The sequence below is a fragment of the Balaenoptera ricei genome, chromosome 11 (assembly GCF_028023285.1).
Source record: "Balaenoptera ricei isolate mBalRic1 chromosome 11, mBalRic1.hap2, whole genome shotgun sequence".
Lineage (NCBI taxonomy): Eukaryota > Metazoa > Chordata > Mammalia > Artiodactyla > Balaenopteridae > Balaenoptera > Balaenoptera ricei.
The window spans coordinates 71,243,862-71,271,849 of record NC_082649.1 but is presented as its reverse complement, the minus strand read 5'-3'; the positions used below and the strand labels follow the sequence as shown (position 1 = coordinate 71,271,849).

Below are 27,988 nucleotides of genomic sequence, written 5' to 3'. Positions count from 1 at the left end.
ACTCTTAACGCGCCCCCGTGCGGCGTCCGGCCTCAGCAGTTGCCTGCGGCTACGCTGCACTGCGTCTCGGCGTCCTCGGCCTCCCCACCCGCCCGTTCGCCCGGCCGCGCCATGGAGGCCTACCATAAGCCAGACCAGCAGAAGCTGCAGGCCCTGAAGGACACGGCCAACCGCCTGCGCATCAGTTCCATCCAGGCCACCACGGCGGCCGGCTCGGGGTGAGTGGGGGCGCAGGGCGAGGGCGCCGGGGCCGCGGGCACGCCGGCTCCATGTCGCGCTGCACGGTGCCACCACGAGGGAGGCGGCCGGGGGCGCGGTCAGATGGCGGAGCGCGCGCCTCGCAGGTCAGCGCCGGAGGAGCCTTCCGCCGCGCCCGCGCTCGGCCCGGCTTCCGCCGGCTGGGGACCGGCTCCCAGCAGGCCTCAGGCCGGCTCGGCCCCTCATTCCCCGCTGCTCTAAGGCGCAGGGGACGCGGCTCCGCACTGCGGAGGCCCCTCGCCGGCCGTGCCGGGAAGGCCACCATTAGTGCCCACTCGCCGAGAGACAAGCCCTGTACCGTGCCCTCGGCACGCGCGGCCCCTGGACGCTTTCCACCCTGGTAACTGGTAACGTTGCACCCACACGTGAGGAAACTGAAGCTCCGAATTTGTCAGTTGCCCGAGGTCACACGCGGCGAGAGCTGGAATTTGAACCCGTGCTGCCCAACTCGAGAGCGCATGTTTTAACCCCTCATCTTGCAGAGGAGCCTGGGGCCCCGGCCTTGTCCCTACCTCAAACTACCCGTCCCCTCCTCCACCTCACATTCCTGTTCAGAGTCACATTCCTGCCACCCTTGGCTCTGGAGCAGGGGTGCTGAGACTCCAGGGGAGTAGGAGTGGGGAGTGAGGAGGAAGGTGGCCACGTGGATGCAGAACCCTGGCATCCCTTGTGAAGGGAAGGTCTAAGAGCTCCTCTGGGGTGGGGGCAGGAGGAGGGGATGGGGTGGAGGAGGGGAGACTTGGAAGGTTAAGAGAACCAAGAACCAAGCCCCAGGGCCCTGGGGTGAACATGCAGGGCCAGCCTCCAGGTGCACTCTTCTCAAGTCAGAGGCCCATCTCCCCACGTTCTTTCCCGCCAGCCCCAATGGCTCAGAAGATGGAGAAAGGCTGTTGCCCATCCCAGGGAGCCTTCTCTGAAGATGGCCAGTTGCAAGGGACAGTAATGATAACTGGCCACTGTGCAGCTGGAGGCATCAGGTGGGGTAGTTGAGAGGATCAGCTAGTGAGTCACTTCAGAGCCTGTTTCCCCCTCTGTAAAATGGGAACAATAGTAGCGCCTACACACTGAGTAGTTTTGAGGATTCCAGCCCTTTGGAGCGGGGCATGAGGCTGCCCAGACAGCATGTCATGGGTTCATGAAATGATTTTGAAGTCTGGGTGGGGGATGGTTTCCAGGAACCTTCCCAGCCAAGTCTTCTCTTTAGAACAAAGACAAGATTCTAGCTTCTGGCTGATTTCATACAGGATATGCTTTTAATGAGTCAACCTGTTGACCAGCAGGGCAGGTAGCCACTCACCCTGTGTGCCTTTAAGACACCCATTTCTCAGAAAGGATTAGACCTCTCCTGGGAGGCCATTGCCCTCCCATCCCACCTCTCCCACCCCACCCACCATGCACTCTTTGGACCCTTTATCTCCACTGGGTTTATATCAGTGGAGATACACTGATACCCGATCATGCGGGGGTATCCCTTGGCCAGGCAGGGATCTGGCTTACTCTTGGTGCCCTCTCCCCCGCCTGGCACACAGTAGGTCTGCACACCTATATTGCTTGGTGAGTACTACTGGATCCCCTTCCCTTGACCACTTCAGGGGATCATTTGCCCTGCAGAACCTTGTTGAGCCCTGCTGTATGCTAGGAGCTCTCTAGCCAGATTCCTGGCGGTCTAGCTGGAGGGACACAAAATAGTGTTACACTTCTGAGCATCTTACAGGTCTAGATAAAACCTATAGACAATTACAGGGTTCCTGAGTGGTCAGTAAGTATCCCTGGTGTGACACAGAGCATCCTTTATTGCTAATATTACCTTATGGATTCTGAGAATAACCCTATGAGACAGATGCTGTCATATCACATTTTATAGATGAGGAAAGTGAGACTAGTGTGTTAAGTGACTTGCCCAAGCTGGTCATTGGTCGCCGTCCCATGCTGTCCAGTGAGGGGCTCACGTTAACCAGGAAGAGTTCTTGGGCAGGCAGGCAGCACCAGGCCAGAAAATGGAGAGAAACTAGAAAGGGGAAGATAAGGCACAGTGATAGGGGATCTCAGTCAGTTTGAAGGCACTTGGAGAGAAATGAAATAACATTGACAACTGGGGGAGGGGGGCTCCCAAAGGAAGAGGGTGTCCAATGGGTCTCCTGGGTCTTTGTTAGATAGTTAAACTCTGATTTCTATGGGGAAAGGATACTGGATTTGGCAACTAAGTTACATCCAGGTTTACTGTTGTAATGCCTTAGGGAGGAACTCACTGAACTCAAAGTGTCCATTTACAAGAAGAAAAAGTGCAAGATACAGTGATTCCTGTTCGTTTTAAGCATGCGTAAAAAATGATGGAAAGAAATACTTAGAAAAAAACTTGCCGCAAGGCCAAAAAAGAAAAAAAGAAATACTTAGAAAAAACTTAACTTTGCAGAAGGAAGTAACATAACTATTACTACCTCTGTCACAAGAGATTTTGAAAGGCATGTGCCAAGAGCTCTGTGTGCACACACACACAAAAAACCAGTAAAGGAAGACTTCAACAGGTCTCCGGATGTATGTTTTGAGGCCGACTATGCCCTCACAGCAATGGGTGCGGTCCATCAAGTGAAGGCTCAGCTTTGAGGCCCTGGCTCTGTGCAGTCATGGCCAAAGTGACCATCCTGTCAGGTTGTCTCCTTTCTGGGGGAGCTTACACCCCCGGTGGTGAAACAGCACTTTGGCCAAAGTCTTTTCATGGTCACTGTGGAGGCTGGACTGACATTGGATCAGTGAGGACCAGGCCGTGGTGTTCAGGATTCGGTGAAGTCCTGATATCTTGGTAGCTTTCCCCTTCCTGTGCCATAACTGACCAAGTGACAGTGGACCTCACCAGGCCTGGGAAGTGAGGACACTGGCCTCTGTGTCCAGGGAGCTGAGGGACAGAGCCAGCACAGAGGGCTCCTTGTGGCAGCACCCACAGCTTCTCCAGGTCACCTGCCCCTCCCTCCGCGTGCTGGGGGAGCTGTGGCAGCCGTGGCAAGGGTCCAGCTCATCCAGGCTTTAAAAGATGAGACTTGATGGCCTTGTCAGAGGGGCCCTTACTGCTGAGGCTCATAGTGGAGATTTCTTAGTTCTCAGCAAGCGGGCTAGACTGGCGTTATCCAAACAATGCTGAGTGTCATCTGAGGACACCATCAGAGTCAGGCCCGGCTCTGGAGGCGCGGGCTGTGCTTAGAAGTCCCCGGGGCTCTGACCCACAGTGTTGGGGTGGATACTCAGGAACATAAGGTCTGGCCAGGCCTGGCTGGTGGGCACAGGGAGACGAATCTAACCCTGGCTGTGTTCCGACTGGCTGTGCCCTTGTCAGAAAGACCCTTCCCATCCCAGGGCCTCAATTTCCCTATCTCTAAAAGAGAAGTTCACAGATAGGTTGTTTTTGAACTGGGTTTCTCTGGGGTGGGGCTGGGGGACCAGAAGGAGCAAGCTCTGGGGTCCTGCCACCTCCTGTTGTGGGTTTCATGTCCTGGGGGTCCACGTGACCTTGAAGTGGCTGGAAGTACATCCCTCCCTGCTACCCAGCTCTGGTGCTTAGAGAGGCTTTGAGTGCTCAGAGGGCCCCTGTTGGCCCAGCCTCTCTGGGCAGAAAACTGCTGCCTGGGCCTGCTTCTCCATTCGGGCTGTCTTCACCCCAGCTTGGCCCTGACTGAGGCAAGAGCAAGCCCGTTGAGATTACCCCAGCAGCAGCATTTCCCAACTCTGTGTGAGGACACCCGGCTGTCCTGCAATGACTCTGTTCTTTGCCTCTGAACTCAGCAGGGCTGATGGGCAGTGCTTCCTGAGGCTGGGAACCTGGTGCAGCCACCTGGCTAGGGTCTGAGGTGTTCTCCTGTCTTCCCATGAGCTGATCACACTGTGGCCCCTGGACCACCAGCTCTGACTCCCCTTGACTTTGCCTCTTTAGGTAGAGGCCTGTTGTCACTAGAGCCCAGTCTCACAAAATCAGGAACTCCTTTATTGCCACAGACTACAGCTACTAGCCCTGGACGCTGGGTCCTTAGGCAGACTCTGTGCTCCTGCCCTGAACAGTGAGGTGAAGTCCACTCCATGGGGTGGGCTGGTGGGAGCTGGCGATTGCCCCAGCATGTGGGTCTAGCTGGCGGGGGCCTGCACTGTGTGGCCTTCTTGTTCAGAAGTCAGTCTCACCCATGGCCTGGCTGTAATCTCTGAGGGCTGCACAACTGGGTAAGGGAGTGTGGCTGCTCAAGTACTTCCTCTACTGGGCTCTGAGCACCTTCTTCCTTTTAAAAATCATCCTTTTATAGCTCTAGTGAGGTATAATTTTCATATGATAACATTCTTAGTGTATGGTCCAGTGGCTTTTAGTAAATTTAGTATATTGACAGTGATTTACAGTAAGTTTTAGTAAATTTACCACTTCCCATTTTAACTCTTCTGGATATTTCATATAAATGGAATCCTACAGAATGAGGTCTTTGGGGGTCTGGCTTTTTTCACTTAGCACAATATTTGGAAGGTCATTATGTTGTAGCATGAATTAGTACTTCATTTCCTTTTATTGCTGAATAGTCCATTGTTTGGATATACTACATTTTGTTTATCCATTCTTCACTTTCTCTTAGCGTTTTGCTTTTCTCCTAGCTCTTCTGATGGTAGGCTGTGTGACCTTGGGCAAGGTACTTCCCCCTTCTGTGGACCTTAGTGGTCCCATCCTCAAAATGAGAAGGAGGTTCGACTTCATATCTGGTATTTTTAGAGCTGATATTTACTGAGCAATTGCCGTTTTCCTATGCACTGTGTTAAGCTCTTTACACACAAATACTACCTCATTCAGTCAGATTCTGCTACTGTCTCCATTTTACAAAAAGGAAGCTGAGGCTCAGAGAGGTCACATCCCTAGAGTCTTGGAGCCAGGATACATCATTTATTTGTGCACTCTTTGTTCCAGATGCTCTTCAGGCCCAAGGCTACAACAGTGAAAAGACTCAAACTCCCTGCCCTCCTGGAGCTGGAGTTGCACCTAGGATAGACAGGCAACAAATAGCCACATATAATGTCAGTTGGCGGCAAGTATGAGTGAGGGGAAAAAGGTTTTTTGTGTTTTTTTTTTTTAACGCGATATGCGGGATCTGAGTTCCCTGACCAAGGATTGAACGCAAGCCCACTGCAGTGGAAGCGCGGAGTCTTAACTGGTGGACCGCCAGGGAAGTCTTGAAGAAGGTATTTTAGATAGTGTGGTCAGGGAGGGCTTCTCGGAGGGAGTGGTGTGGGGCATAGCTCTGTTTCTTCACAGTCTGAGGTGTGGAGGCAGTCTTTCCAGGCAGGAGTCAGCCCAGGTGGTTCTAGGAACAGGAGGAACAAGGATGGCTTCTGTCCTGGCATCCTGAGATTCTCTTGCCTGAGTATTTTCTTTTTTAATGTTTTTCTTTAATATATAAGTTTATTTATTTTATTTATTTATTTTTGGCTCCGTTGGGTCTTCATTGCTGCACGCGGGCTTTCTCTAGTTGCGGTGAGCGGGGGCTACTCTTTGTTGTGGTGCGTGGGCTTCTCATTGCAGTGGCTTCTCTTGTTGCAGAGAACGGGCTAGGCGCGCGCTGGCTTCAGTAGCTGTGGCTCGAAGGCTCCAGAGCACAGGCTCAGTAGTTGTGGCGCACGGGCTTAGTCGCTCCGCGGTATGTGGGATCTTCCCAGACCAGAGATCGAACCCGTGCCCCCGGCATTGGCAGGCGGATTCTTAACCACTAGTTAAGAATGCCACCAGGGAAGTCCCCTGAGTATTTTTTTTTTTAATATATACCTAAAAAAGAATATAAATGATGTACATGTTATAAATAACGAACCTGGGTGTACCTACCTCCAGGCTTAAGAACTAGGACGTTAATAGTGCTTTAGAACCTGCTGGGTGTCTCTCCCTCCTCAGATAAGGAAGGTTTCCCCTAGAAAGAACTATACACTGAGTTTTGCATTTTATTGTTTTCCTTATAGTCTTATAACATTTGTATAAATTCATAAACAGTATGGTCTTCCCTGCTGTAGACATCTGTCAGCAGTGTGCTTTGTTCACGTGTCATATTTGTGAGATCTTGTTGAGGTTGCTGCGTAGTATTCCATTATAGGAATATATTGTCATTAAATATCCTCTTTATTTCTTTATGGCTGCATTGGGTCTTCGTTGCTGTGCGCGGGCTTTCTCTTGTTGTGGCGAGCGGGGGCTACTCTTCGTTGTGGTGCACAGGCTTCTCATTGCAGTGGCTTCTCTTGTTGCGGAGCACGGGCTCTGGGGCTCACGGGCTCAGTAGTTGTGGCTCACGGGCTCTTGAGCGCAGGCTCAGCAGTTGTGGTGCACAGGCTTAGCTGCTCTGTGGCATGTGGGATCTGCTCGAACCCGTGTCCCCTGCATTGGCAGGCAGATTCTTAACCACTGCACCACCAGAGAAGTCCCTTTTTTTTCCTTTTTGAAGAGCTAACTCTTGACTTCGATTTTTAAAAATTGAATATTTGCTTCCTATTTCATAAATTTCCATTTTTTATCTTTCTACTGTCTTTGAGCTCACTGTATTTTTTAACTTTTTAGGTTGGACCTTAACTGTTGGTTTTCAACTCATATTTCTTACTTTTTCCTTCGGGTACTTATTTCTTCTTCATGACAGATTATTTTTCTTTGTATTTTTAAGCGTTGGAGAGGCTGTTGTAGCGCTCACCTCCCTGGTTCATTTTCTGAGGCCTTGAGGCATGTGTATGACATGTGTAGGGTGGGAGAAGGGCCATCTTCCAGCAGCTGGCAGCGTTATCTGTTGATAATGGAGAGGAGCCCAGCCAGGGGGTGAGGGATCTTCTCTGCACTTTTTCTGCAGGGAAATCTGTGAGCAAGCAGAGTGAATGCTGAAGGGAAGGGTGGTGGTGGAGACATCTGGAAGAATGTCCTCCCAGAGGTGGGGGGCCTTTGGGAGACTTACCTAGGCCCAGCTCTAAGGCCTCAGCACCGCCTTCATAGATTGAACTAATTAGGAGTAAGTGGACAGGTTTTGGAACAAATTTATAATCCGCATGCATCACAAAGAGTTGCATAGTGGATAAAATTCCCTGCAGCCTCCCACCTTGCCCACACCCCTCCCTGCCTCTTGCCAGTTTACATTCATGGGTTTGTCCTGTACAGCACCTTGGGGTGGGCCCCCGCCCACAGTTGTCCCCCCAGGGCAGGCTGGGGTTACAGGAGAATCTCAGGCCCTCAGACCACAGACTCTGTACACTGAAGTTCCTCTAGTAATTTGCACCTAAAAGTAACTGTCTCCCTGTGTTCAGCAGTTTATGGTTTGCAGAGCCCCATCTCAATCCTCAGCTCATTTCTTCCCTCCTGCCTGCCCCGTGGTCCGCAGAGGGTCGCGGTCCCAGCCTGGAGATGAGGAGTTGGAGGCACTGAGAAGTGTGGCATCTGGTCTTCCAGCAAATGGTGGTGGCTGATGGTAACCTGGGCACTTTGAGTTCATTGTCTTAGGGACCCCCCGCCATCCCCACACAGCACCCCATTTACAAGTGAGGAAGCTGAGCCTCGGCGAGGTGAAGCATGTGCTAAAGTCACAGCCTGCGTGGCCCATATCCCCACCCTGGGACACCTCTCTCAGAGGGAGTTCCCTGAAAGCTCTGGGGTGGGGTGGAGCAGACACCTGGCCCCCAAGGATCCCTTATTCTGTATGTTTTTATTTGGCAGGTATGAAGGTAGGGCCAGTAGTGTGTCCGGGATGCAGTCTTTGGAGGAAATATAGGCTCAACCTCCATGGGTCTCGCAAGGAAGGGTTAAAATCAGCTACTTTTCAACTTCCGGTGTCTCTTCATGGGTGACCTCCCTCCCACCACGTCAGCTTTGCCTGGGTCAGGCACACTTCCATCATGTGCAGAAAGTGCTTGTGTCACAGCCCTTTCTCCCTGAAGCCCCTTCCTGGGAACCGCCAGGGGGGCAGGGCAGGCCAGGCTCCTGTCCGTGTCTGCCTTCTTTCTCTTGGAGCAGCTTGGCCTGCTCTCAACCCCCATCCTTCCCCCACTGTTCTCCTAACAGGGTCATGACTTTTGAAAGAGGGTTCCTCAGGGATGAAGCCGCCCTAGGAGGGGAAGGGCAGGAGGTCAGCCTGGCTGGTGTCGACTGGGGTGTCCCCCAGCTGAATTTTGCGCTAGGGACATGGGAGTTGGGTTCCTGCCAGGCAGGGAAAGGTTTCTCGTTCACATTTCCTCACCTCCCTCTTTCAGGTCTAGTGTCTTTCCCCATGACCAGGAGTTCGTAGAAATGGTTAAGTATAAGACGATTGTGTGCTGGGGATGTGGGTACTAAACCAGCATGGACAGTTCCGGATTTCTCTACTAATGTGTCTGCTCTGGGAGTGACTCACCCCTAACCCGTGGCGGGAGCCGGCTGGCAGGGAGGAGGGAGGCCCATGTGAACTCCAGGTGGTGCATGTGCCCTTGAGTTTGGCAGTGGGCATGTTTTAGTGTGAAGGGCCTCAGAGCAGCGGCAGAAGGCTGCGGTGAGCTGCATGGAGGGAGCGGCTGGGAGGCACGTGCCCTGAGGCTGACATTGTAATCAAACTGCGGACCGCAGGGCTTCAGGAATCACAGCATGTCCTGCCGGGAACCCCAGTCTCCACTCCTGGGGGCTGAGGCTGAATCCATCAAGTGAGTCCTAAGAAACCTGAATAAGTCACATCTCTAAGACAAAATCCTTGTACTTTCTCTGGTTAAGTCCTTTGCCCAGTAGCCATTCAAATAACTGTGCAACAAATAGAACAAGAGCCTAAAAAAGGGAGACCGGTTGACCCCACTGCTCCAGACCTGGAAGGGCAGGCGCTTGCTGCTGTCAGCCCCAGCCCAGCCCTGTCTCAGGCAGAAGGAATTTTAATTTTTTCCAGGATTGTAGCCTTTGTAGAAGGTAAGAGATTGCTTTGCCTTTTAAATTCTGTGCAAAAACATGGTTTCTGGTGGCTCTACCAGCCCTCAGAATGCCCATTAAAGGCCTGCCGAGTAGCCCAGTGATACTCTTGGAGAGCCCGAAGGCCCAGCTTTCAGACTACCAACCCTGTGGGTGGAGGCTGCTGGGAGCCTTCGTCCGTTAGCCCCTGCCCAGGGCCGTAGGAGGCCCAGCACCCCTGGGGGCCTGGGAGGCCAAGTTGCCCTGACAAGTGGGCAGAGTCCTGGGCAGTCCCACTGGGACTTAGCTAACTGTTCATAGAGGGGCCACCGCAGTCTCCTGGACCCCTCCTCCTTTCTTACTGTAGTCCAGCCCCAGAATTCTTCAATTACCGTGACTCTGAGGGTCCAGACTGTTGGCCCCTGGGAGGGTGCAACCCCCATGCTGCCAGCAGTGCCTCCTTGAGACCCCATGTAACCCTCCCAGGAGGGAGGAGCACGTGTCTCTTGACAAGCCAAGCCCATGACTCCTTGGGACCTGCACCCCCAGGTCCCTGTCTGTGGGCGTGGGATAAGCCCTGTAGATCAGGGGTTCAGGGCTGTGATGCATGCATCCGTCTCTCTCCTGGGCCACAGCCACCCCACGTCATGCTGCAGCGCCGCCGAGATCATGGCTGTCCTCTTCTTCCACACCATGCGCTACAAGGCCATGGATCCCCGGAACCCTCACAACGACCGCTTTGTGCTCTCCAAGGTAGGAGGCCAGCCCTCTGTCCTTCACCTGGGGCGGCGTGGGCCCTGAAATGGTGAGAAGGGGGCCTACCTCCCTGGTGTGAACCCAGCCCCTCACCACTCTTCTCCACCTGCTCCGCCCGGCCCCTCCCTCGGTGTCTTGCTCTGTGCTGACCCAGCTGGTAAACTTAACCCCAAGCTAAGGAATAAACAGCCGAATTAGTAGGGGATAATGGAAATGATCTGGGTGTTCCACCCATGTGTGGTGTTGACAGGCAGGACTGGAGTCCAGGTCTGGGGTATAGCTTTGTGGCTTTCTGCACGCGTCTCTGCTGTGCCAGTACCCAGGCCACGCTCGCTCCCTCAAGAGTGGTGATGCCCTGCAGTAGGGTTTGGGATGGGGCGCACTGACCGGCACTGACCACCTCCCCCCGCCGCCCCGCTTGAGAACCATAGCCACAAACTATGCCGTGAACCCCCGAAGTCCACCTGTACCCAGGCCTGGCTCCATGGCCTCTGGTCTCTCGGGGTAGGCATGAGAGCTCAGAAGTCTGTCCAAGTCCGCTCACATGCCAGAACCCAGGGATTAGGGCGGCCGGCTGCCTGCTGGGGTTTTGGCCTCGGGCCTCACAGCTGCGCTCCCCCTGCACCTGTCCTAGGGCCTGCTGGGCCTTGGCTGTGGGAACCTTGGGCTGGAGAGGGATGACAGGAGGGGAGGTAGCCTTCACTTGCTTCCTTTCCTGAAAAGGATACCCGGGCCAGCAGGTTCGGTTCGGCCAGGCCCCGGGTTTCGGGGCATGGCGGGAACAGCGCCTTATCTGACCCATCCCCCCACCGTCCATCCCCTGCAGGGCCACGCAGCGCCCATCCTGTATGCCGTCTGGGCTGAAGCCGGCTTCCTGCCCGAGGCAGAGCTGCTGAACCTGAGGAAGATCAGCTCTGACTTGGACGGGCACCCTGTCCCGGTAAGTGCACCCCACTGGGAGCCTCTCCAGGCCTCTCCTTCCACTTCCTGTTTCTCAAGGCATGCGGGAAGGGGACAGGGCACCCACTGAGGAGCCGAGGGTGTTGGAGGGCAGAGGAGGGCATTAAAGTGAGGAAGAAGCAGGTATTTGGGGGCACGTTGTTTACCCCAAGCTTGTGCTGAAGCGGGAGACCTTTAAGGCCCCAGCCCAGGGCACTCTGGGTCAACTGCGGAAGGGCCTCTCCCCAGGCACCAAACACCGGCTTCCCTTCCCTGCTGGGCCTCCCTGGCCACTTAGACACAGCTTGGGAGAAGAGGTTCACCAGGGATTCTCTAAGGGGGTCGCAGCAGGATGCTGGTGACACCCACGGAAGGGGCCCGGTGTGCTCCTCGGGGCGCTGCAAACATTTGGAGTTCATGGGGTTACCATGGAAACTGTGACGCCCCATCTGGGCACCCACTAGGGCCAAATAATTCAGTTTTGTCATGAATTCTCCCAGCCACTGTGTGAGGTGAATAATGTGGGCTCTGTTTACAGATGAGGGAACCGAGGCCCAAAGAGATTCAGTCCGTGGCCTGAGGTCACCCAGCTCCCCATGGGCCGAGCTGGTATTTGAACCACACCCACAATTACTGCTGTAGGGGAATAATGAGAAGTCACACTCTGCCTTCTGCAGACCTGCCTGCACCTTGGGTATGGGTGGGGTGTGGCTTTGAGGCTTGCAAGGTCACAGGGCTAGAATTCTGGGAGGCACTTCTGGGAAACATTGCCTGTGGTAACTGTAGCCCTCTGTCATGACAGAAGCAAGCTTTCACCGACGTGGCCACGGGCTCCCTGGGCCAAGGCCTTGGGGCCGCTTGCGGGATGGCCTACACCGGCAAGTACTTCGACAAAGCCAGGTGACACTCCCGCTCCCCACCCCCACCCACGATGGTTTTGGGAGGGGTCCTGGTGGCCCAGCTTTACTCGATGCCCCCAGGCACCTCCTTGCCTGCCCAGGGCGGAGTAGGAACTGAGTAACTAACCGTGCATGTGTGGCATGAGGCTGGTACCAGGACCGGCTCCCTTTTCAGATGAGGAAATAGGCTCAAAGGAGTGAAGGGACCTGCCCAGAGTCCCTGGATCGTGACCGGTAGGGCCAGGCTTGCGTCCAGGGCCACGTGCTCTTTGGCCAGAGCGCTTTGGCTCATGAGTCTGTGCTGCCCCCAAGCCTGGCACCTGGACCCTGGAAGTCTTAGGTGGGCCCACCTCTCAATGCCTGACTAGGTGCCGAGAACCCAGGCCCGAGCCACTCGCCTTTACCTCGGGAAAGGAGAAAATGGGGTGTTCCGGGGGTGTTTCTGGGCCTCCCTGACCCCCGCGTGTCAGCCAGGGAAGAGATGAACCCTGGAGAGAGTGGCCTGTGGAGGGTGAGCAGCCTGGTCAGAGAAGTTTGCTGCTCCAGCACCAGGCAGTTTGGGAGAGCGCCCCCTCGAGGCAGGTTTCAGCTACAAGGCCGTCCACCGTAGCCTGCAGACAGGTCTCTGTTGCCGAGGGGAGGAGTGTTGGCTGCAGGCTGTCAAAGTGGTTTCTTCATTCCTTTACCGTTTAGGGCCCTGTCCTCTGTGCTTTATAGGGTTTCACCTTGGTAAGGGGATAAGGTGCGTACAGCTGCCCCTCTCACAGGTGGGGAAACTGAGGTAAGATGTTTGCCTTATGGTGGAGGCAGGATGTGAACCCAGGGTGTGCATCTGGGGTCCATATTCAGGGTCCCCAGGCTGCTCTGAGGGGCCTGAGGGAAGCACAGCAGGCTCGGGGAGCCCTGTGGGCGGGAAGCTTCCCAGAGGAGAGGCCGAGGGAGTCTGGCCTGCAGGCGGCAGGAGGCTACAGGGAGCCTGTCTGGATGCTCCGCCCCAGTGAGCACCTACTGTGTGCAGGGGAAGCTCCTGAGACAGCTCTCCAGGAGGTGGGCTGGGGCTGTGAGGCCTTCCAGACTCAGGCCAGTGTTACCTGATGGCATAGCCTCCCGGGCTGGGCTCTGGGGCCAGGCTCAGCTACACCCAGAAGTGATTCACCATGCAGTGAAGAAAGTCACAAAGAACGGGATGTGTGTTTAGGAGTATTTTATTTGGCACAGAACCAGAGCTGTGAGTTAATTATTCTCTACAGTTGCTTGAAATAATTCCTCGTGAAGGATCGTTTCCTGACCCTAACATAATGGGAAAAGCCAGTGTAGGGAGAAAACGTTTAGCTGGGTTCTCAGTGGCCAGGGTTGGCTAAGGCTGAGGGGTTAAGGGAATTATCAGGCTGCGCCAGCTGCCAGAGTTCCTGGATCCAGCCTCCAGTCAGGGCTGTCCAGCCATCAACCAGGGAGCACACATCCAATTGGCTCTCTTCCATTTGTCTTTTGTTTTTTTTTTTGGTTGCACTACATGGCTTATGGGATCTTAGTTCCCCAACCAGGGATCGAACCTGGGGCCCCGGCAGTAAGAGCACTGAGTCCTAACCACTGGACCGCCAGGGAATTCCCCATTTCTCTTTTAAATAATTTTTTTTTTGGATTATAAAATACATACTAATCTAAAATACAGGAATGCATTAAAAAGAAACGAGGGATTTCCCTGGCGGTCCAGTGGTTAAGACTGCGCTTCTACTGCAGGGGGCATGGGTTCAATCTCTGGTCAGGGAATGAATACTGTGAGGTGTGGCCAAAAAAAAAAAAAAAGAAACATCTTCCTTATTCTTAACCACCTCTCCCCCATATCAGTCTCACTTAACAATGTATCCTATTTCCTCCATGTTATTGTGAGAAGAAACTTAATGGATTTATAATCCTAGTATTTATACAACTTTACCTAATTCTTTTTAGAAAAATCTGAACACTTTCTCACACCCTGTCAAGAGCTAGTGTTGTTTTTTTTAAATTAATTTATTTATTTTTGGCTGTGTTGGGTCTTCATTGCTGTGCGTGGGCTTTTCTCTAGTTGCGGCGAGCGGGAGCTACTCTTTGTTGCGGTGCGTGGGCTTCTCATTGCGGTGGCTTCTCTTGTTGCGGAGCATGCGCTCTAGGTGCGTGGGCTTCAGTAATTGTGGCACGTGGGCTCAGTAGTTGTGGCGCACAGGCTCAATAGTTGTGGCTCACGGGCTTAGTTGCTCCGTGGCATGTGGGATCTTCCTGGACCAGGGCTGGAACCCGTGTCCCCTGTATTGGCAGGCAGATTCTTAACCACTGTGCCACCAGGGAAGTCCAAGAGCTAGTTTTTTTTTTTTTTTTTTTAAAGAAATTCACGTTCTTTTATTTATTTATTTGTTTATTTATGACTGTGCTGAGTCTTCATCTCTGTGCGAGGGCTCTCTCCAGTTGCGGCAAGTGGGGACCACTCTTCATCGCGGTGCGCAGGCCTCTCACCATCGCGGCCTCTCTTGTTGCGGAGCACAGGCTCCAGACGCGCAGGCTCAGCAATTGTGGCTCACGGGCCCAGTTGCTCCGCGGCATGTGGGATCTTCCCAGACCAGGGCTCGAACCCGTGTCCCCTGCATTGGCAGGCAGACTCTCAACCACTGCGCCACCAGGGAAGCCCCCAAGAGCTAGTTTTAATGACTGGATACTGTTCTGTTTTATGGGGATGCTGTAACACATTTAGACCGTCATCTGTTATTGGATATTTGAGGTGGTTTCCCAACTCCTGCAGCAAATGTTGGCCCTCTCGTTAGGGTCTCTTCTCTTCATGGTAGTTCAGGACTGTGGGCATTTGTAGCTCTACCCTGAATCTAACAGCTTCAGGAAATATGCAGCCTCGGGGTTAGCCCTGGCTTCTGCAGGGCCCCCTTTCCTGTTCACAAGCACCCCCAGTGTCTCCCCACGCCGCCCTCCTGACTTGAGTCTGAGGCTATGCTGGAACTCCACTCTTGGCCCCAGTTCAGCTTCCTTGGAAGCGGGTGTGGGGTTGGGAAGGCAGCCAGTCTGCTTCCCTAGAATCCCTTTTTGGGGAAGTTGAGTTCCCTACAGGCTTCTCTGACTTAGCCCCATCAGGCTGGTCATTTTCGGGAGCTGCTGTGCCAGACCCCATCCCTGCAGTGTCTTCGGGCCCCCCTTGCAGCCTGCAAGACCCAGCTTCAGATAAGCCTCTGTGAGTGGGACCTTCTGCTCCTTGTGGGGGAACCAGTGGCCTGGCCTGCTAGAGGCCGCAGAAGGGAAGGTACGGGCCTGGCATGGCAAGGGGAGGACGCAGGAGCCCTCCCTGACCTGGAGGCCTGCAGGGGTGCTGAGTCATGCTGACAGCACCACAGCCGTCCCCACCTCTCTTCAGCTTCCCCTGCCTTAGCCCTGCAGCAAGGAGGCCTGGAGGCCCGACCCACTCAGCAACAGGGCGGCTGTGTCCCTCCGAGCCATCCAGGCACCAGCCTCCCTCCCTGGGGTCACACATCTGGACGCTGGGCAGGGGAAAGGGGGTCCCCGCATCCTGCTGCTCCTCCCCCGCGTGCGATCCTAGTCAGCAAGGAGTGGACAGTCTGGGCTGGGCAGTCGGGCCTGTGTTTGAATCCTCGCTCAGCTGCTCCCCGACTGCATGATCTTCAGGCAAGTGCCTTGACCTTTGAGCCTGTTTCCTTGTCTGTGTGTTTTTTTGGGAATAACGACTGCACTTACCTTCTTTGAGAGTGTTACTCAGTGCTAAGCAGAGTTGGGGGGTTGGGGGTTGGGGTCAAGGTCCCTGAACTGGTCTCCCTGCCTCCAGCCTCACCCCTTGGCTCCACCCTCCCCGGCCAGGGAAGGTTCTGTTTCTGGGTAATTTATCCCAACTTCATTGCTCTTTTTACCGTGTCACACTGCCTTTGGAACAGTCATGGCTGCCTGTGTTGAGGGCAGGAGATGGCCCCTGGGGTGGAGAAAGCCTAGGCCCAGCTCTAGTCTTGGGTAAGAACCAGCCCCAGAAGTTTGGGAGGAGCCCATCCTTTGAGGCACCTGCCCACACCGTGATCCCGGCCTTCAGGCCCCCTCGTGAGTGCTCATTTTCACCTGAAGCCTCCCTCTAGAGTGCATCACAGATGGCCTCCCTGGCCCAGCTCCTCTGAGCAGAAAGGTCCTCTGTCCCTCTGGCCCACTTAGCGAGTCCCAGGGCTCCCGCAGCAGTCCTGGTTCACGGTGGGGCAGAGGGAGGTGGGTGCACCCCAGCAGCGGGCGGCTCCAGGCCCTCCCGCCAGCGTGAGTAGTTAGCCCCTGTGAGCCTCACCATTTTCTTCACGCCCTAACAACTCCAGACTGCTGCCTGGAGCTCTGTTTCTTGGCAGCTGGTACTGCTTTCTGGAGCTCCTGACAGCTTCCTTCACAGCCCCTTCCTCACTGGGTGTGGACTTGGGGTGGGCACAGCTGTTGCACGTCCCAGAGGGAAAGGCCAGGGGCACGTGGGCCAGGCAAGGGGGCCAGTCTCTAACCCACCCCCCCACCCCCGCACCCCCGCAGCTACCGTGTCTACTGCATGCTGGGAGACGGGGAGCTGTCAGAGGGCTCCGTGTGGGAGGCCATGGCCTTTGCAGCCATCTACAAGCTGGACAACCTCGTTGCCATTCTTGACATCAACCGCCTGGGCCAGAGCGACCCCACCCCGCTGCAGCATCAGATGGACGTCTACCAGAAGCGCTGCGAGGCCTTCGGGTACGTACGAGGCTGTGGCCTGAGCACCCTCATAGCAAAGGAGGCCTCTGTGCCAGAAGCTTTGCAGATGCAGGGGCTGAAGCCAGAGGTTAAGCCCCATCAAAAGAAGGTCTCCCTTCAGGGTCTGACTCACAGGGCATTTGGACTTAAAGTGGCCGCCCTGGCCAGTGCCATGGATTTGTGGGCTGAGGCCCAGCTCTGAGCAAGTTCCTTTACTTGCACGTTGGGTGGTGTGATGGCTCTCAGAGCTTCCACATAATGTGATCTCACACATCCTCACCTTGTTCTTGGATGAGGAGGGAGGAGGTGCATGGTGTGGACCAGGCTCGCTCAGTATGTCAGGCCACTGGTTACCTCCTGTGACAGGAGGAGGAACAGGCCTCTCATAGGGAAACGGGAGATAGGGTTTCCAGATTTCCCCCATAGCCTTGGATGGTTGTGAGTTCAGAGTCACGTGTTACAAAGCAGGGAGGTCCATCTGGGTGGGTGTCAGCCAGAGAGGGCCTCACCTTGATGTCCCTCCCCTACCCCAAATACAAGTTCTGCAGTTGGGCTCTGAGGGTCCAGGGCCTCCAAGGCCACCCTTCATAGATGAGCCGATGACCAGGGAGAGTCGAGTTGGAGTTGCAGTACCTGATCACACAGCAGACATAGGGCTGTTATCTCTGAGAGACCTTATAGAGAGAAAATGAAGAGAAGAAAGATTCTCTGTTGGACAGGGGAAGAAACAGCCACAACATGCCTCAGGGACAGACCTCCTCAAGGCCACATCGGGCTGGGACTTGGAGTATAACCCCGGCAGCATCCTTGGGTCTGTGTCCATAACCTTGTGGCTACGAAGCCAGATTCCTTAAGTCCTGGCTTCATCACTTAACTTGCTTTGCGGCCTTGGGCAGATTACTCCACCTTCAGTATGTCAGTTTACATGTCTATAAAATGGGGACAACAACAGGTTTTTGTTTGTTTGTTTTTAATAATTTGCCTTTTATTCTTTTTTTTAAATTTATTTACTTTATTTATTTATGTTTGGCTACGTTGGGTGTTTGTTGCTGCGCATGGGTTTTCTCTAGTTGCATCAAGCAGGGGCTACTCTCTGTTGCAGTGCGCGGGCTTCTCATTGAGGTGGCTTCTCTTGTTGGGAGCATGGGCTCTAGGCACGCGGGCTTCAGTAGTTGTGGCTCGCGGGCTCTAGAGTGCAGGCTCAGCAGTTGTGGCACATGGGCTTAGCTGCACCGCGGCACTTGGGATCTTCCTGGACCAGGGCGTGAACCCGTGTCCCCTGCATTGGCAGGCGGATTCTTAACCACTGCGCCACCAGGGAAGCCCAACAACAGGTTTAAATGGGTTAATATGTGCTCAGCCCCGTGCCTACATAGAGTGGGCACTCAGTAAGTGTGAGCTGCTACTTCTGTTACTGTTAATCTGCCAAAAAGTGTCCCAAAAGGGATTGCCTGAAAGAGAAAGGCTCCTTCCTCAACATGGCTCATTTTATACAAGTTTCCGGCACCACGTCCAGCATCTATGGAGTGATCGGATGTGTCCCTTAAATAAAAATTCATCAAAAATCTAGTAGTAGATTCCAAACCCAGTGCATTGTCCTAAAAGCAGCTTTCAGTAGGAAATGAATAGCTCAGGAATGAAAGACAATAAGTGAACTAGGCTTTGCATTACTTAGGAGAGAGGAGGAAAATCTGTTCAAAGGCAAACAAGAGGAAGTAAAACAATGTGAAAAGAGAAAATTAAACCCAAATCGGAAACCGGCAGGTTTGAGACGCCCCAGCTCCTCCAGCTCTTTTCCAGATCGCAGCTGTGCAGTGGAGCGAGGGCAGAGCCTTGCCCCAGGACCCTTCTCAGGGCCCTCGCCCCTCACGCCCTCTTTCTGTCCCCAGCTGGCACGCCATCATCGTAGATGGACACAGCGTGGAGGAGCTGTGCAAGGCCTTCGGGCAGGTCAAGAACCAGCCAACGGCCATCATTGCCAAGACCTTCAAGGGTCGAGGCATCACAGGTCTGTATGCTCGAGTCTCCTTCCACCCACCACCCCGGGACTGGGCCCTGCGGCTGACTGAAGAGGGGGGGTTTAGGAGGCGTGCCTCTGAGAGCCCGCGTCGGGGGTTGAGCCAGCCCCTTGCTTCCTCAGCGGAGTGCACCCAGTCCAGGGAAGGGGGAGCAGGAGACTAGCTGGGCCGTGTGGCTGAGCTGGGATTTAGACCCTGGTTTGGCTGGTCTCGACTGGGGGTCATGTGTAGGCAGGAGGAGAGGGAGGACTTGGAAAGGACTGTGGGTAAGGAGAGAGGACACTCCCTGCCTGGCATCTGCAGAGCGACCTTGACAGCTCCAGCTGTCTGCCCTGAGCCGAAGGGCTGATGCAGGGAGCCCCAGGAAAGCCTGGGGAGACCTAGATTCTTCCCTAGGAGGCAAGCGGGGTACCCCTCATGCAATGGAAAAGTGATTCCAGAGGCCTGTGTGGGTGGGCAGCCCAGGAGGGTCTGGAAGATGGTTCCTGTGCCTGGCCTGAGAGCCATGCAGACATAAGTCCCTCCCTAGCACCCAGGCCCAGGCTCCAGACCCTTGCTTGGGGCTGGGATGGCCCTTGCCCATTGTAAAGATGGGAAGATGGGGCTAGAAGTGGCCGGGGACTTGCCCAGGGATACAGGGAGTCTGGCACTGAAAGAGCCAACTGCCCGCTCTGGGCTGGCTTCACTGTGCCACGTGCCCGGCTCTCCCCCTGCCCACCAGGGGTCACGTCCCCCTCTGCCTGTGTGGACTTGAGGTAAATGAGGATATTCACTGGTATCTGGGAAGAAGTGTACAGCTCTGGAACCTTCTGGGAGAGGACTCTGGGATACATTCATGGCCTCAGTGCTGCTGATGCTGACCCCTCAGGTGTTACCACCACGTGGGCTCTGGAAACCTCATAGCTCCTGGGGGCTGCTCGGGAGGGTTAGTCCTTGGCTTTCTCCAGGCTGTGGTGACATCTGAGGTGACCTTAGAGGAGAGGGTTATTAAGCCTCACTGGTCCCCACACAGCCAGATGCCACGGTGGGGGATGCACCTGGGGGCTTACAGAGCCCCATCTGCTGCTCACTGATGCATAGGTGACCTTGGCGGTGCTCCCCCTGCCCTAGGCCTCAGCTTCCTCTCCCAGCCTAGTCAACAAATTGAGTGTGATTTCTACAGCAGACCCCACGCTGTGCAGGCTTGGGGTGGGGAGGTGATGCAAGGGGAATGGGATGGGGTGGCATGCCAGCAACATTCATCTACCACACATGCCCCCTCCCCACTGGGAGCTCCTGGGGGACTGGGCCGCTACTCAACGGGGGCCTGCAGTTGAGTGCTGGTCACCATGGTCCTCCTTCCCTGACCCCCATGGTGGCCTGCCCTTGACGTGTGGAGGGTTAGGCCCCCTCGAGCAGCTTCCTGGCCCTCTGGGAGCTTTCACCTTACCTGTCCCTCTGCCCTCCTATGTTGTACCCATAGGGATAGAAGATAAGGAGTCTTGGCATGGGAAGCCCCTCCCCAAAAACATGGCTGATCAGATCATCCAGGAAATCTACAGCCAGATCCACAGCAAAAAGAAGATCCTGGCGACACCCCCGCAGGAGGACACCCCCTCAGTGGACATCACCAACATCCGAATGCCCACCCCACCCAGCTACAAAGTTGGGGACAAGGTACCCAGTTGGGCCTCACTTTTCTGGACTGGTTGGGCTAGGGTGGCACCGGTTCTCTGGTTCCCCAGGGGTGGGGCCGGGAAAGAGAAGAGAGATTAGATTAGTTGGGGGTCAGGAGGAACCCTGAGATGTTGCTCCTGCCAGTTCTTTCATGGGGCCAGCCAGCTCTGGAATTATTTACATGCAGAGGCTCAGAGAGGGCAAGGGTTTGCCCATAGTCACACAGCAAGCTACTGGGATCAAAGCTGACAGCTTCTGAGTCCCCCCTAGCCCCGGTCCATCCTGGTATTGGCCTGCGCTCAGGACTCCCCCACTTCTGGCCAGGCAAAGGCAAAGGGCAGGCCTGCCCGGCTCTGGGCACTCCCCCTTGTGGACCCATCATTGTCACCTGAGTCAGGCTTTCTGACTCCCAGGCCCTCAGTGTATTCTCGTGCAGAGTGGGGCGAGTTCACAGGCCTCTGTCACAGGGCTGGGGAAATGGGGGTGTTAGGACATCTTTTCCAGCTCAGATGGTTCATAGCCGGGCTGGAGACAAGAGGCTGCACCCAAGACATTCATCGTTTTAAGTTCTTATTGGCAACCTTACAGAAGTTTCCACAGGGCCATATGCTGCTGGGCTTCCTGTTTTTACCCTTTTCCTCCCTGGTGGAAGCTACGGCCCAGAGGCTGAGCTGGGCTCCAGGCCACATACCCCCCGAGGTGCTCAGCCTTCCCACTCTCCTCCCTACAGATAGCCACCCGCAAGGCCTATGGGCAGGCCCTGGCCAAGCTGGGCCACGCCAGCGACCGCATCATCGCCCTGGACGGGGACACCAAGAATTCCACCTTCTCAGAACTCTTCAAAAAGGAGCACCCAGACCGCTTCATCGAGTGCTACATTGCTGAGCAGAACATGGTGGGTGCAGCTGGGGTCTGAGAGGTGCAGGGGCAGGGCTGAACCCCTCCTGTTCCCTTGAGCAGCCGTGTTTGGCACTGCCAGGTACCTGCTAGGCCCTAGAAACAGCTAGGACCCAGCATTGACCCTTGACCTCAAGTAACTGGTGGCAGAGGGGTGTTGTGACACCCAAGGGCTGGGTGAGTGCACACGGGGGAGCTGAGCAGGGGATGCTGCGCGCAGGCCAGGCATTGTGGTGGATGGGCTTTCTCTGGGGGTAAAGGGCCCTCCAGGTGGAAGGGCAGGCACAGCCAGGAGGCTGGAACTAGCAGCCAAAGTCCGCTGGGCCCTTTTATGCACAAGGCTTTGGCCCTTGCCACCCTGTGGAATACAGAGATGAGAGAACTTTGTGGACCCCTGCCATGCACACAGTTGGGTTAACAGCTCCTTGTCAGGATCTATGGTTGTTAAATAAGGAACAGTGTTTTGTCCTGTTTTTCAAAATATCCTGGCCGAGGAGCCCAGTCTGGCCTGCAGGCTTCTAGGAACTGGGAGCTTCCTCCCCCTGGAGACCACCTGACTCTGTTGCATCCAGAGTTCTTCTTCAACCTGAAGTTGTCTCTGGCTTCCAGCCTTGGCAGCTGGAGGGTCCGGGGAGGGTGGTGGCTGGGGAAGGAGGGCTCCTGTCAGCTGGTGGGTTTCAGAGCTGTGGAGGTGATGCCAATTTAGAACCAGTGCCTGCACTCAGTGCTTCTGGGCCAGGATTTGGGGCCTGGGGCCTCTGGGCATACAGAGGGGTTGTGAGGGCTGGTCTCTGCAGAGGCCTTGGGGTGGCAGGGAGATGGTGGAGGAGACTTGCAGAGGCCTGGGAAGGATGGACCATCCATGCCCAAGCTTACAAGTCTGCTCTGTGAAAGGCTTTGCTTGTTGCTAGAAAAGTGTTCCCCAGGACAGTGATTTTAAGAGAACTTGTGAAATTACTATTTCAAGTTGAAGGAGTTTGGAAACAGACTGTGGAGTCAGTGGGTGCACAGGATCACTTGCATGGGAGGAGGAGAATTAATAGTTACTAGGATGATGGAACCCTCACCTCCCAAGAGGTGGGCCCTGGGGGTCCTGGGCCCCCTGGCCACCCTCTCCCTCCTCGGGGCTGACACCACCCATTCTGCCCCCAGGTGAGCATCGCCGTGGGCTGTGCCACACGTGACAGGACGGTGCCCTTCTGCAGCACCTTTGCAGCCTTCTTTACACGGGCCTTTGACCAGATTCGCATGGCAGCCATCTCCGAGAGCAACATCAACCTCTGTGGCTCGCACTGCGGTGTGTCCATCGGTAAGGAGCTGCGGCCGCGTGCTCACGCCTGTGACCTCCCCGGAGTTCTTTTTTTTTTTTTTTGCTTTTTCCCACACATAAACATTTCTTAAACATTCTGAGTATTACACACAATTTGCTTCTTTTACTTAGCAATTTTTGGCATTTTTCTGTCAGTACTTCATTCTTTTTAACTGCTACAGATTTACATTTTATAGACATATTGGTTAGTTATTTATTAATCAACATTTGGGCTGCTTCCAAGTTTGAAAAAGAAAGTTGCAACAGATACTCTTGGGTCCATTTCTTTGTTCAGGATTAATTTTCAGAAGTGGAAGTTCTGGGTTCAAACCCAGAATACTTTGAATTTTAATTGATATTGCTAACTTACACTCTAAAAAGGTTGTACCAATTTATAAGGCAGAAAATGCTATTTTTTTTGGATACTTCATCTAAATCTTTGCTAACGTGATGGGTAAAACATGTTTTAATTTTCATTTTTTAATTCTGTGAAGTTTAGTTTCTAACTTACTAATTTTGGTTTCTAGCAATATTCATTCTTTATTTTTACCTCTTTGACTTTTTAATTTTAGCCATTATGCTTGATATTAGGTTATTCTTTTTTGTAGAGAGCAGCCAGTTCTTGTTCTATCGTTGTAACATCCCACGCAATCTGATTGAAGGTCAGAAACAAAGTTTTCTAAGGTCTCAGACCTTCTCCTTTAACCACTGAAAAGGTAGTCTCGTACCTGCCTCTTTACTATCTCTGTGGAATATCCTGGAGTTTTCAACTTACTGACTCCTAGTCTGTTTGAACAGAATTTTTTTCAAAAGTGTGATATAAAGTAATTCACAGTCCCTCTTTTGATCTAATTTTAATAACTGAATGCTAGCTCTTCTGTTTATAATCCATTTCTGACCTTTGGACCCATCTGCCTAGCTCCTAACTCTATAGGCTCTGGTTTCAACTCATGCTACCAGGGGACTCTGCCACTTTGGGCTGTCTTGGTAGATATTCTACCCTAGGCAGGTGCTGGTCACCTATGCTTGACTCTTGATGGGCATTCAGGCAGTTACAGCAGGAAATGTTTCACAAATGGTATCTGATACAGTGTAGTTAAGATTAATGGGGAATAAAAGTACTTTGCTTAGAAATAATTATCCATAGATCTAAAGTCAACAGAAGTCTCCACAACAAAAAATACATAATTTTTTTGGGGGGTGAGGAGGAGGCCTGAAATAGATCAGAAATCACTTTCACATTAATTGTTCTTTTTATATACTTCAAATTTGTACTTAATGCCTTTCTCCTCCTGGACATCAGAAGGAACACCTGGATATCCTGTAAACGGAACTGCCTTCCACTATCCAAACCATGTCCACTTTATTTGTTAATTCTGGTTGCTCAATAAGCTTTAAGGCATCATCCAGACTTTTAGCAAGAAAATGAGCTCCCTGTGGAGGTTCCTTGAGTTCTCTACTGAGAACTATATTAATTCTGTCCTTTAAAGGTCGATTCTTCTCTGGAATGGAGATCCAGGTTTTCCCACCCATAATCACCAAATTCTGTTTACCTGAGCGGGGGCCAGGGCAGGTCCCCATTCTTGCCGATGCCCATGTTCTGGGACACAGCGACAATGCAGTTTAGCAGATGAACCATGACGGTGGCAGAAAACACTTCCGAGCTAGCATGTCACACTAACACGGGGATAGCCCGCCAGCTTGGCGCGAAATTCTGTCCCCGGACTTCTGAAACAGGGTTTGGGGCCAGGATTCCATTCCACGCATGAGGTCGTACTTCAGCATATCCTTTCCCACACCCCAGGGGAAGATGGGCCCTCCCAGATGGCCCTGGAAGATCTGGCTCTGTTTCGGTCTGTCCCCATGTCAACCGTCTTTTACCCAAGCGATGGGGTGTCTACGGAGAAGGCAGTGGAATTAGCAGCCAATAGAAAGGTGGGTCACTTGACTGTTCTTTCTTCATCTGGCAGCTAGCGCTTCCCTAAAGGAACAGGAAGGGAGGCCAGCATGCAGGCCCAGAGCTGGTCATTTGCTGCCCCAGAGTGGTGTCTCCTGACCTTGCACTGGTGTTGTGGCTTGGAGGAGTTAGACCAGGAAAAATGAAATACACACCACCCTTCCTGCTGCGTGGCAGACATTGCTAATTGAACACCATTGTCTTTCACCACTGAGCATCCTGACAGCCCCTGCCAATCCAGCAGTTGATGCCTGTCTGCCCTCCCTGAGTTGGATTCTCCAAGACAGAATGAACTGAGTCCTGAACAAGAGCCACGCTGCCATTGACTGGAATGTCTCACGTGGTTCTCGTTCCTCTGAGGGCAGGGGGCGAGCCACAGCACTCTGGGGCGGGGGGTGGAGGGGGTGCATGCAGTCCTTGGAGGCCAGTCTACCTGATGGAGAAGTTATCTTCCATCTGGGGCTTGGGGCTGGCTCTCACGCAGGAGGAATATTTGGAGAGGCACGTGCTGCAGAGGAAAGACTCCAGTCCTCAAGGTTGGAAGTCCTGCGTCCTGAAATCCTCAGTTATTCTGTTTCATTCCAGGGCATCTGCTTCATCCGAACCAGCCGCCCAGAAAACGCCATCATCTACAACAACAATGAGGATTTCCAAATCGGACAGGCCAAGGTCAGTGTGGTTTATGCCCCAGTGAGACCCCATAGAGCGAGCCTGAGGTCAGGACCCACCCCAGTCTACCAGTCCCTGAGCCTCACTGGCCCCCATGTTGCCCCCAGGTGGTCCTGAAGAGCAGGGACGACCAGGTGACTGTGATCGGGGCTGGGGTGACCCTGCATGAGGCCTTGGCTGCTGCTGACCTGCTAAAGAAAGGTAAGGAGGGCGGGACCCACAAAGTCTTAGATGGGGTGCTAACTGCAGACCCGGTCTTGGGTGAAGAAAAATCTCATCTAATTAAATGATGAGAGTATTACTAAAAGCCAGGCTTGGAGCACTTCCTGTGTGCCCAGCATGGTGGCCAGATCAGAGGCCCTGGAGCCTGAATCTACTTAGCTGGCTTCTAATTAAGTATGTTATTCAGCATCACTGTGCCTCGTTTCCCCATCCATGATGGAGGTACTATCACCTTCCCCATGGGGCTGTCCTGAGGATTTAATAAACGTGACCTGGCATTATTATCATTGCGAGCTCACGAGTGTTAGCTGTAGGGAAGACAGGCATTAGCCTCCCCTGCAGTAGAATCACAACAGATTTCAGCCGTGCTGAGCACCCAGGAGAGGGCGGACATGGGTGTCGTTAGGAAAATGACCTCAGGGCTTCCCTGGTGGCGCAGTGGTTAAGAATCCACCTGCAAGTGCAGGGGACATGGTTCAAGCCCTGGTGCAGGAAGATCCCACATGCCGCAGAGCAGCTAAGCCCGTGCTCCACAACTACTGAGCCTGTGCTCTAGAGCCTGGGAGTCACAACTACTGAGCCCACGTGCCACAATTACTGAAGCCCACGCGCCTAGAGCCCGTGCTCTGCAACAAGACAAGCCACCGCAACTAGAGAAAGCCCGTGCGCAGCAACGAAGACCCAATGCAGCCAAAAATAAATAAATTAAAAAAAAAAAAGAAAATGACCTCAGATGTGAGTAGGAACTGATAAGCAAAGAGGGTGTCGAAGAGGCCCAGGCATAAGGAACAGAGCTCTAAGGAACTAGGGGGAGGGCCAGAGCAGGAGCGAGACGGGCTGGAGATCCAGGGGGAGGGTTGACCCATCCTCCTGACCTGACACCGTCCTGCCTGCAGCCACAGCTCCCCTCCCCACCACCCCACATGCCCTCACTTTACCTCAGGGCGGACCCTTGGAGGCGGCCGTCCCCCTGGCTTTCCCTGACAGTCGGTCCAAAGGCCAAGATACTGCAGCCCAGGGCGTGAGGGGAGAGAGGAGGCACTCCTCTTCTTGCCTGAGACCTGCTGCTCCTGTCAGGCCAGGGAGGCTCCAAGGTGGAGGTGTGGGTGCAGAGGACACGGGCATCACAGCTCAACAGAGGCGGTGGCCGAGCCATCGGGGGTGGGTAGCTGTGTGACAGGCCCCCTCGCAGGGTGCCCATCAGAGGCCCCCAGAGGGCAGACCCACGGCGCCCAGCTCCTTCCCCTCAGCCCGCCCCGCTTCTTCTCACCTCACAGAGAAGATCAACATTCGCGTGTTGGACCCTTTCACCATCAAGCCCCTGGACAAGAAGCTCATTCTCGACAGTGCCCGGGCTACCAAGGGCAGGATCGTCACCGTGGAGGACCACTACTATGAAGGTGACAGAGCCGGGGACACACGGGTTGGGAGGGCTGGGGCACAGGGCTGGACATCCTCCTTTATCCCAGCCCCAGGAGGGTAGCTGCGGCCCAGGAAACCCAGAGCAGCTGGGACTTGGCCTCTTAACAGACCTCAGGCTTGGCCTGGGGACCCTTGAACTCAATGGCTGGAATGGCTCCTTGGATCCCTGCCTGACTCAGGAAGCCTGAGAGGGTTCCAGCCGTGCTAAGAGCACACAGTGGTCATGTCCCTGAAGTACCTGAAAGTTAAGGCTGTTGTGCAGAATCAAACTGGGAAAGCGACACAAATTTCTGGCTTTTATGAGTTTTTCATAAAGCCATCCTCTACAAATACACACTACTCTCTCCTCCAAGGGAGGCCCCAGGGGAATAGACGGGCTTAGACCCTGAGATCAAGTGCAGATGTTGGTTGATGACAGCTGCCCAGAGGATGGTGTTAAATATGATTCAGAGGCCATATTTGGGCTTATGAAAAAAGTAAGTACTGTGATTGGTGATGTCTGCTCTGGCTACTGGCGTGGCGCAGGGTGGTTGGTATATATGCCATCCCCCCATCCTTGGGAAAGGGAATAAACTCAGACTGATTCAGGGCCCGGGGGCGCAGCTAGGGGCTCTGGGGACCCACCCACTGCTCACCTGAGGCTGCATCACCTGACTCACCTCTTTTCCTTTGTCCAGGTGGCATAGGTGAGGCAGTGGCCTCTGCAGTAGTGGGCGAGCCTGGCGTCACTGTCACTCGCCTGGCTGTCAGCCAGGTGCCAAGAAGCGGGAAACCAGCAGAGCTGCTCAAGATGTTCGGCATTGACAAGGACGCCATCGCGCAAGCCGTGCGGGGCCTGGTCACCAAAGCCTAGTGGGGGGCATGGGGTACAGCGTGGGAGTGAGTTCTACACATTCCTGAGATCCTGGCAGAGGTGCTCAAAGACGTACCGAGAGGAGTCATAAATATACGTTTTGAGAACAATGAATTGGCTTCTGAAATGTTTTTTCTTTGATGTGAATGCAGCCAGTGCTGGTTCAGAGGAAGAAGGGTGGAGGGAGAAGTAGGGAGGTTGGCGCAGTTGGTTCTGAGCTGCTGCTGCTTCCCAAGCGCCACCAGGTTCGCCTGCAACCTGCCTTCCAGCCCAGAGGCGGAAACCCTCACCCTCAGCTGGCCCGGCCCCAGGGGCCTAGGGAGCCGCCTTACAGTCTGACCCCTGTGGTCCAAGGTCTCCTGGGGTAGGGAGGGCACTTGCTTCTTGTTCTAGTTCCTTCCCATGCCCTCTTAACCAGCAACCTCAGAGAAGCAGAGGGAAACAGGGTAGCCCCATCCTGGGAAAGAATGTAGCTCTCAGGTTGGCATCAGAGCTGCAGGCAGCAAGAAAAACAAGAATCT

General features: G+C 54.1%; 1 protein-coding gene and 1 pseudogene across 1 annotated transcript; one reads left to right on the top strand and one right to left on the bottom strand.

The window, feature by feature from the left end:
• Positions 1-27,581, top strand: TKT (transketolase). The gene is made up of 14 exons (XM_059939922.1): positions 1-218; positions 9,772-9,889; positions 10,719-10,832; positions 11,634-11,731; positions 16,273-16,464; positions 18,354-18,472; positions 19,945-20,138; positions 20,869-21,033; positions 22,188-22,344; positions 24,149-24,279; positions 24,887-24,970; positions 25,078-25,171; positions 26,470-26,592; positions 27,292-27,581. The coding sequence occupies exons 1-14, from the start codon at positions 112-114 to the stop codon at positions 27,465-27,467; spliced, it is 1,872 nt and encodes a 623-aa protein (XP_059795905.1). The 5' UTR covers positions 1-111; the 3' UTR covers positions 27,468-27,581.
• On the bottom strand, positions 23,638-23,983 carry LOC132375086 (dihydrofolate reductase-like; annotated as a pseudogene).
• Positions 27,582-27,988: the final 407 nt, after the last annotated feature.

What these genes read in the sequence shown, in the direction of transcription:
- TKT (XM_059939922.1), top strand. Translation starts at nt 112, where the DNA reads ATGGAGGCCTACCATAAGCCAGACCAGCAGAAGCTGCAGGCCCTGAAG. An exon ending in AAGCGCTGCGAGGCCTTCGG is followed by an intron (nt 16,465 to 18,353) that starts GTACGTACGAGG and finishes TTCTGTCCCCAG; the next exon opens with CTGGCACGCCATCATCGTAG. An exon ending in AATTAGCAGCCAATAGAAAG is followed by an intron (nt 24,280 to 24,886) that starts GTGGGTCACTTG and finishes GTTTCATTCCAG; the next exon opens with GGCATCTGCTTCATCCGAAC.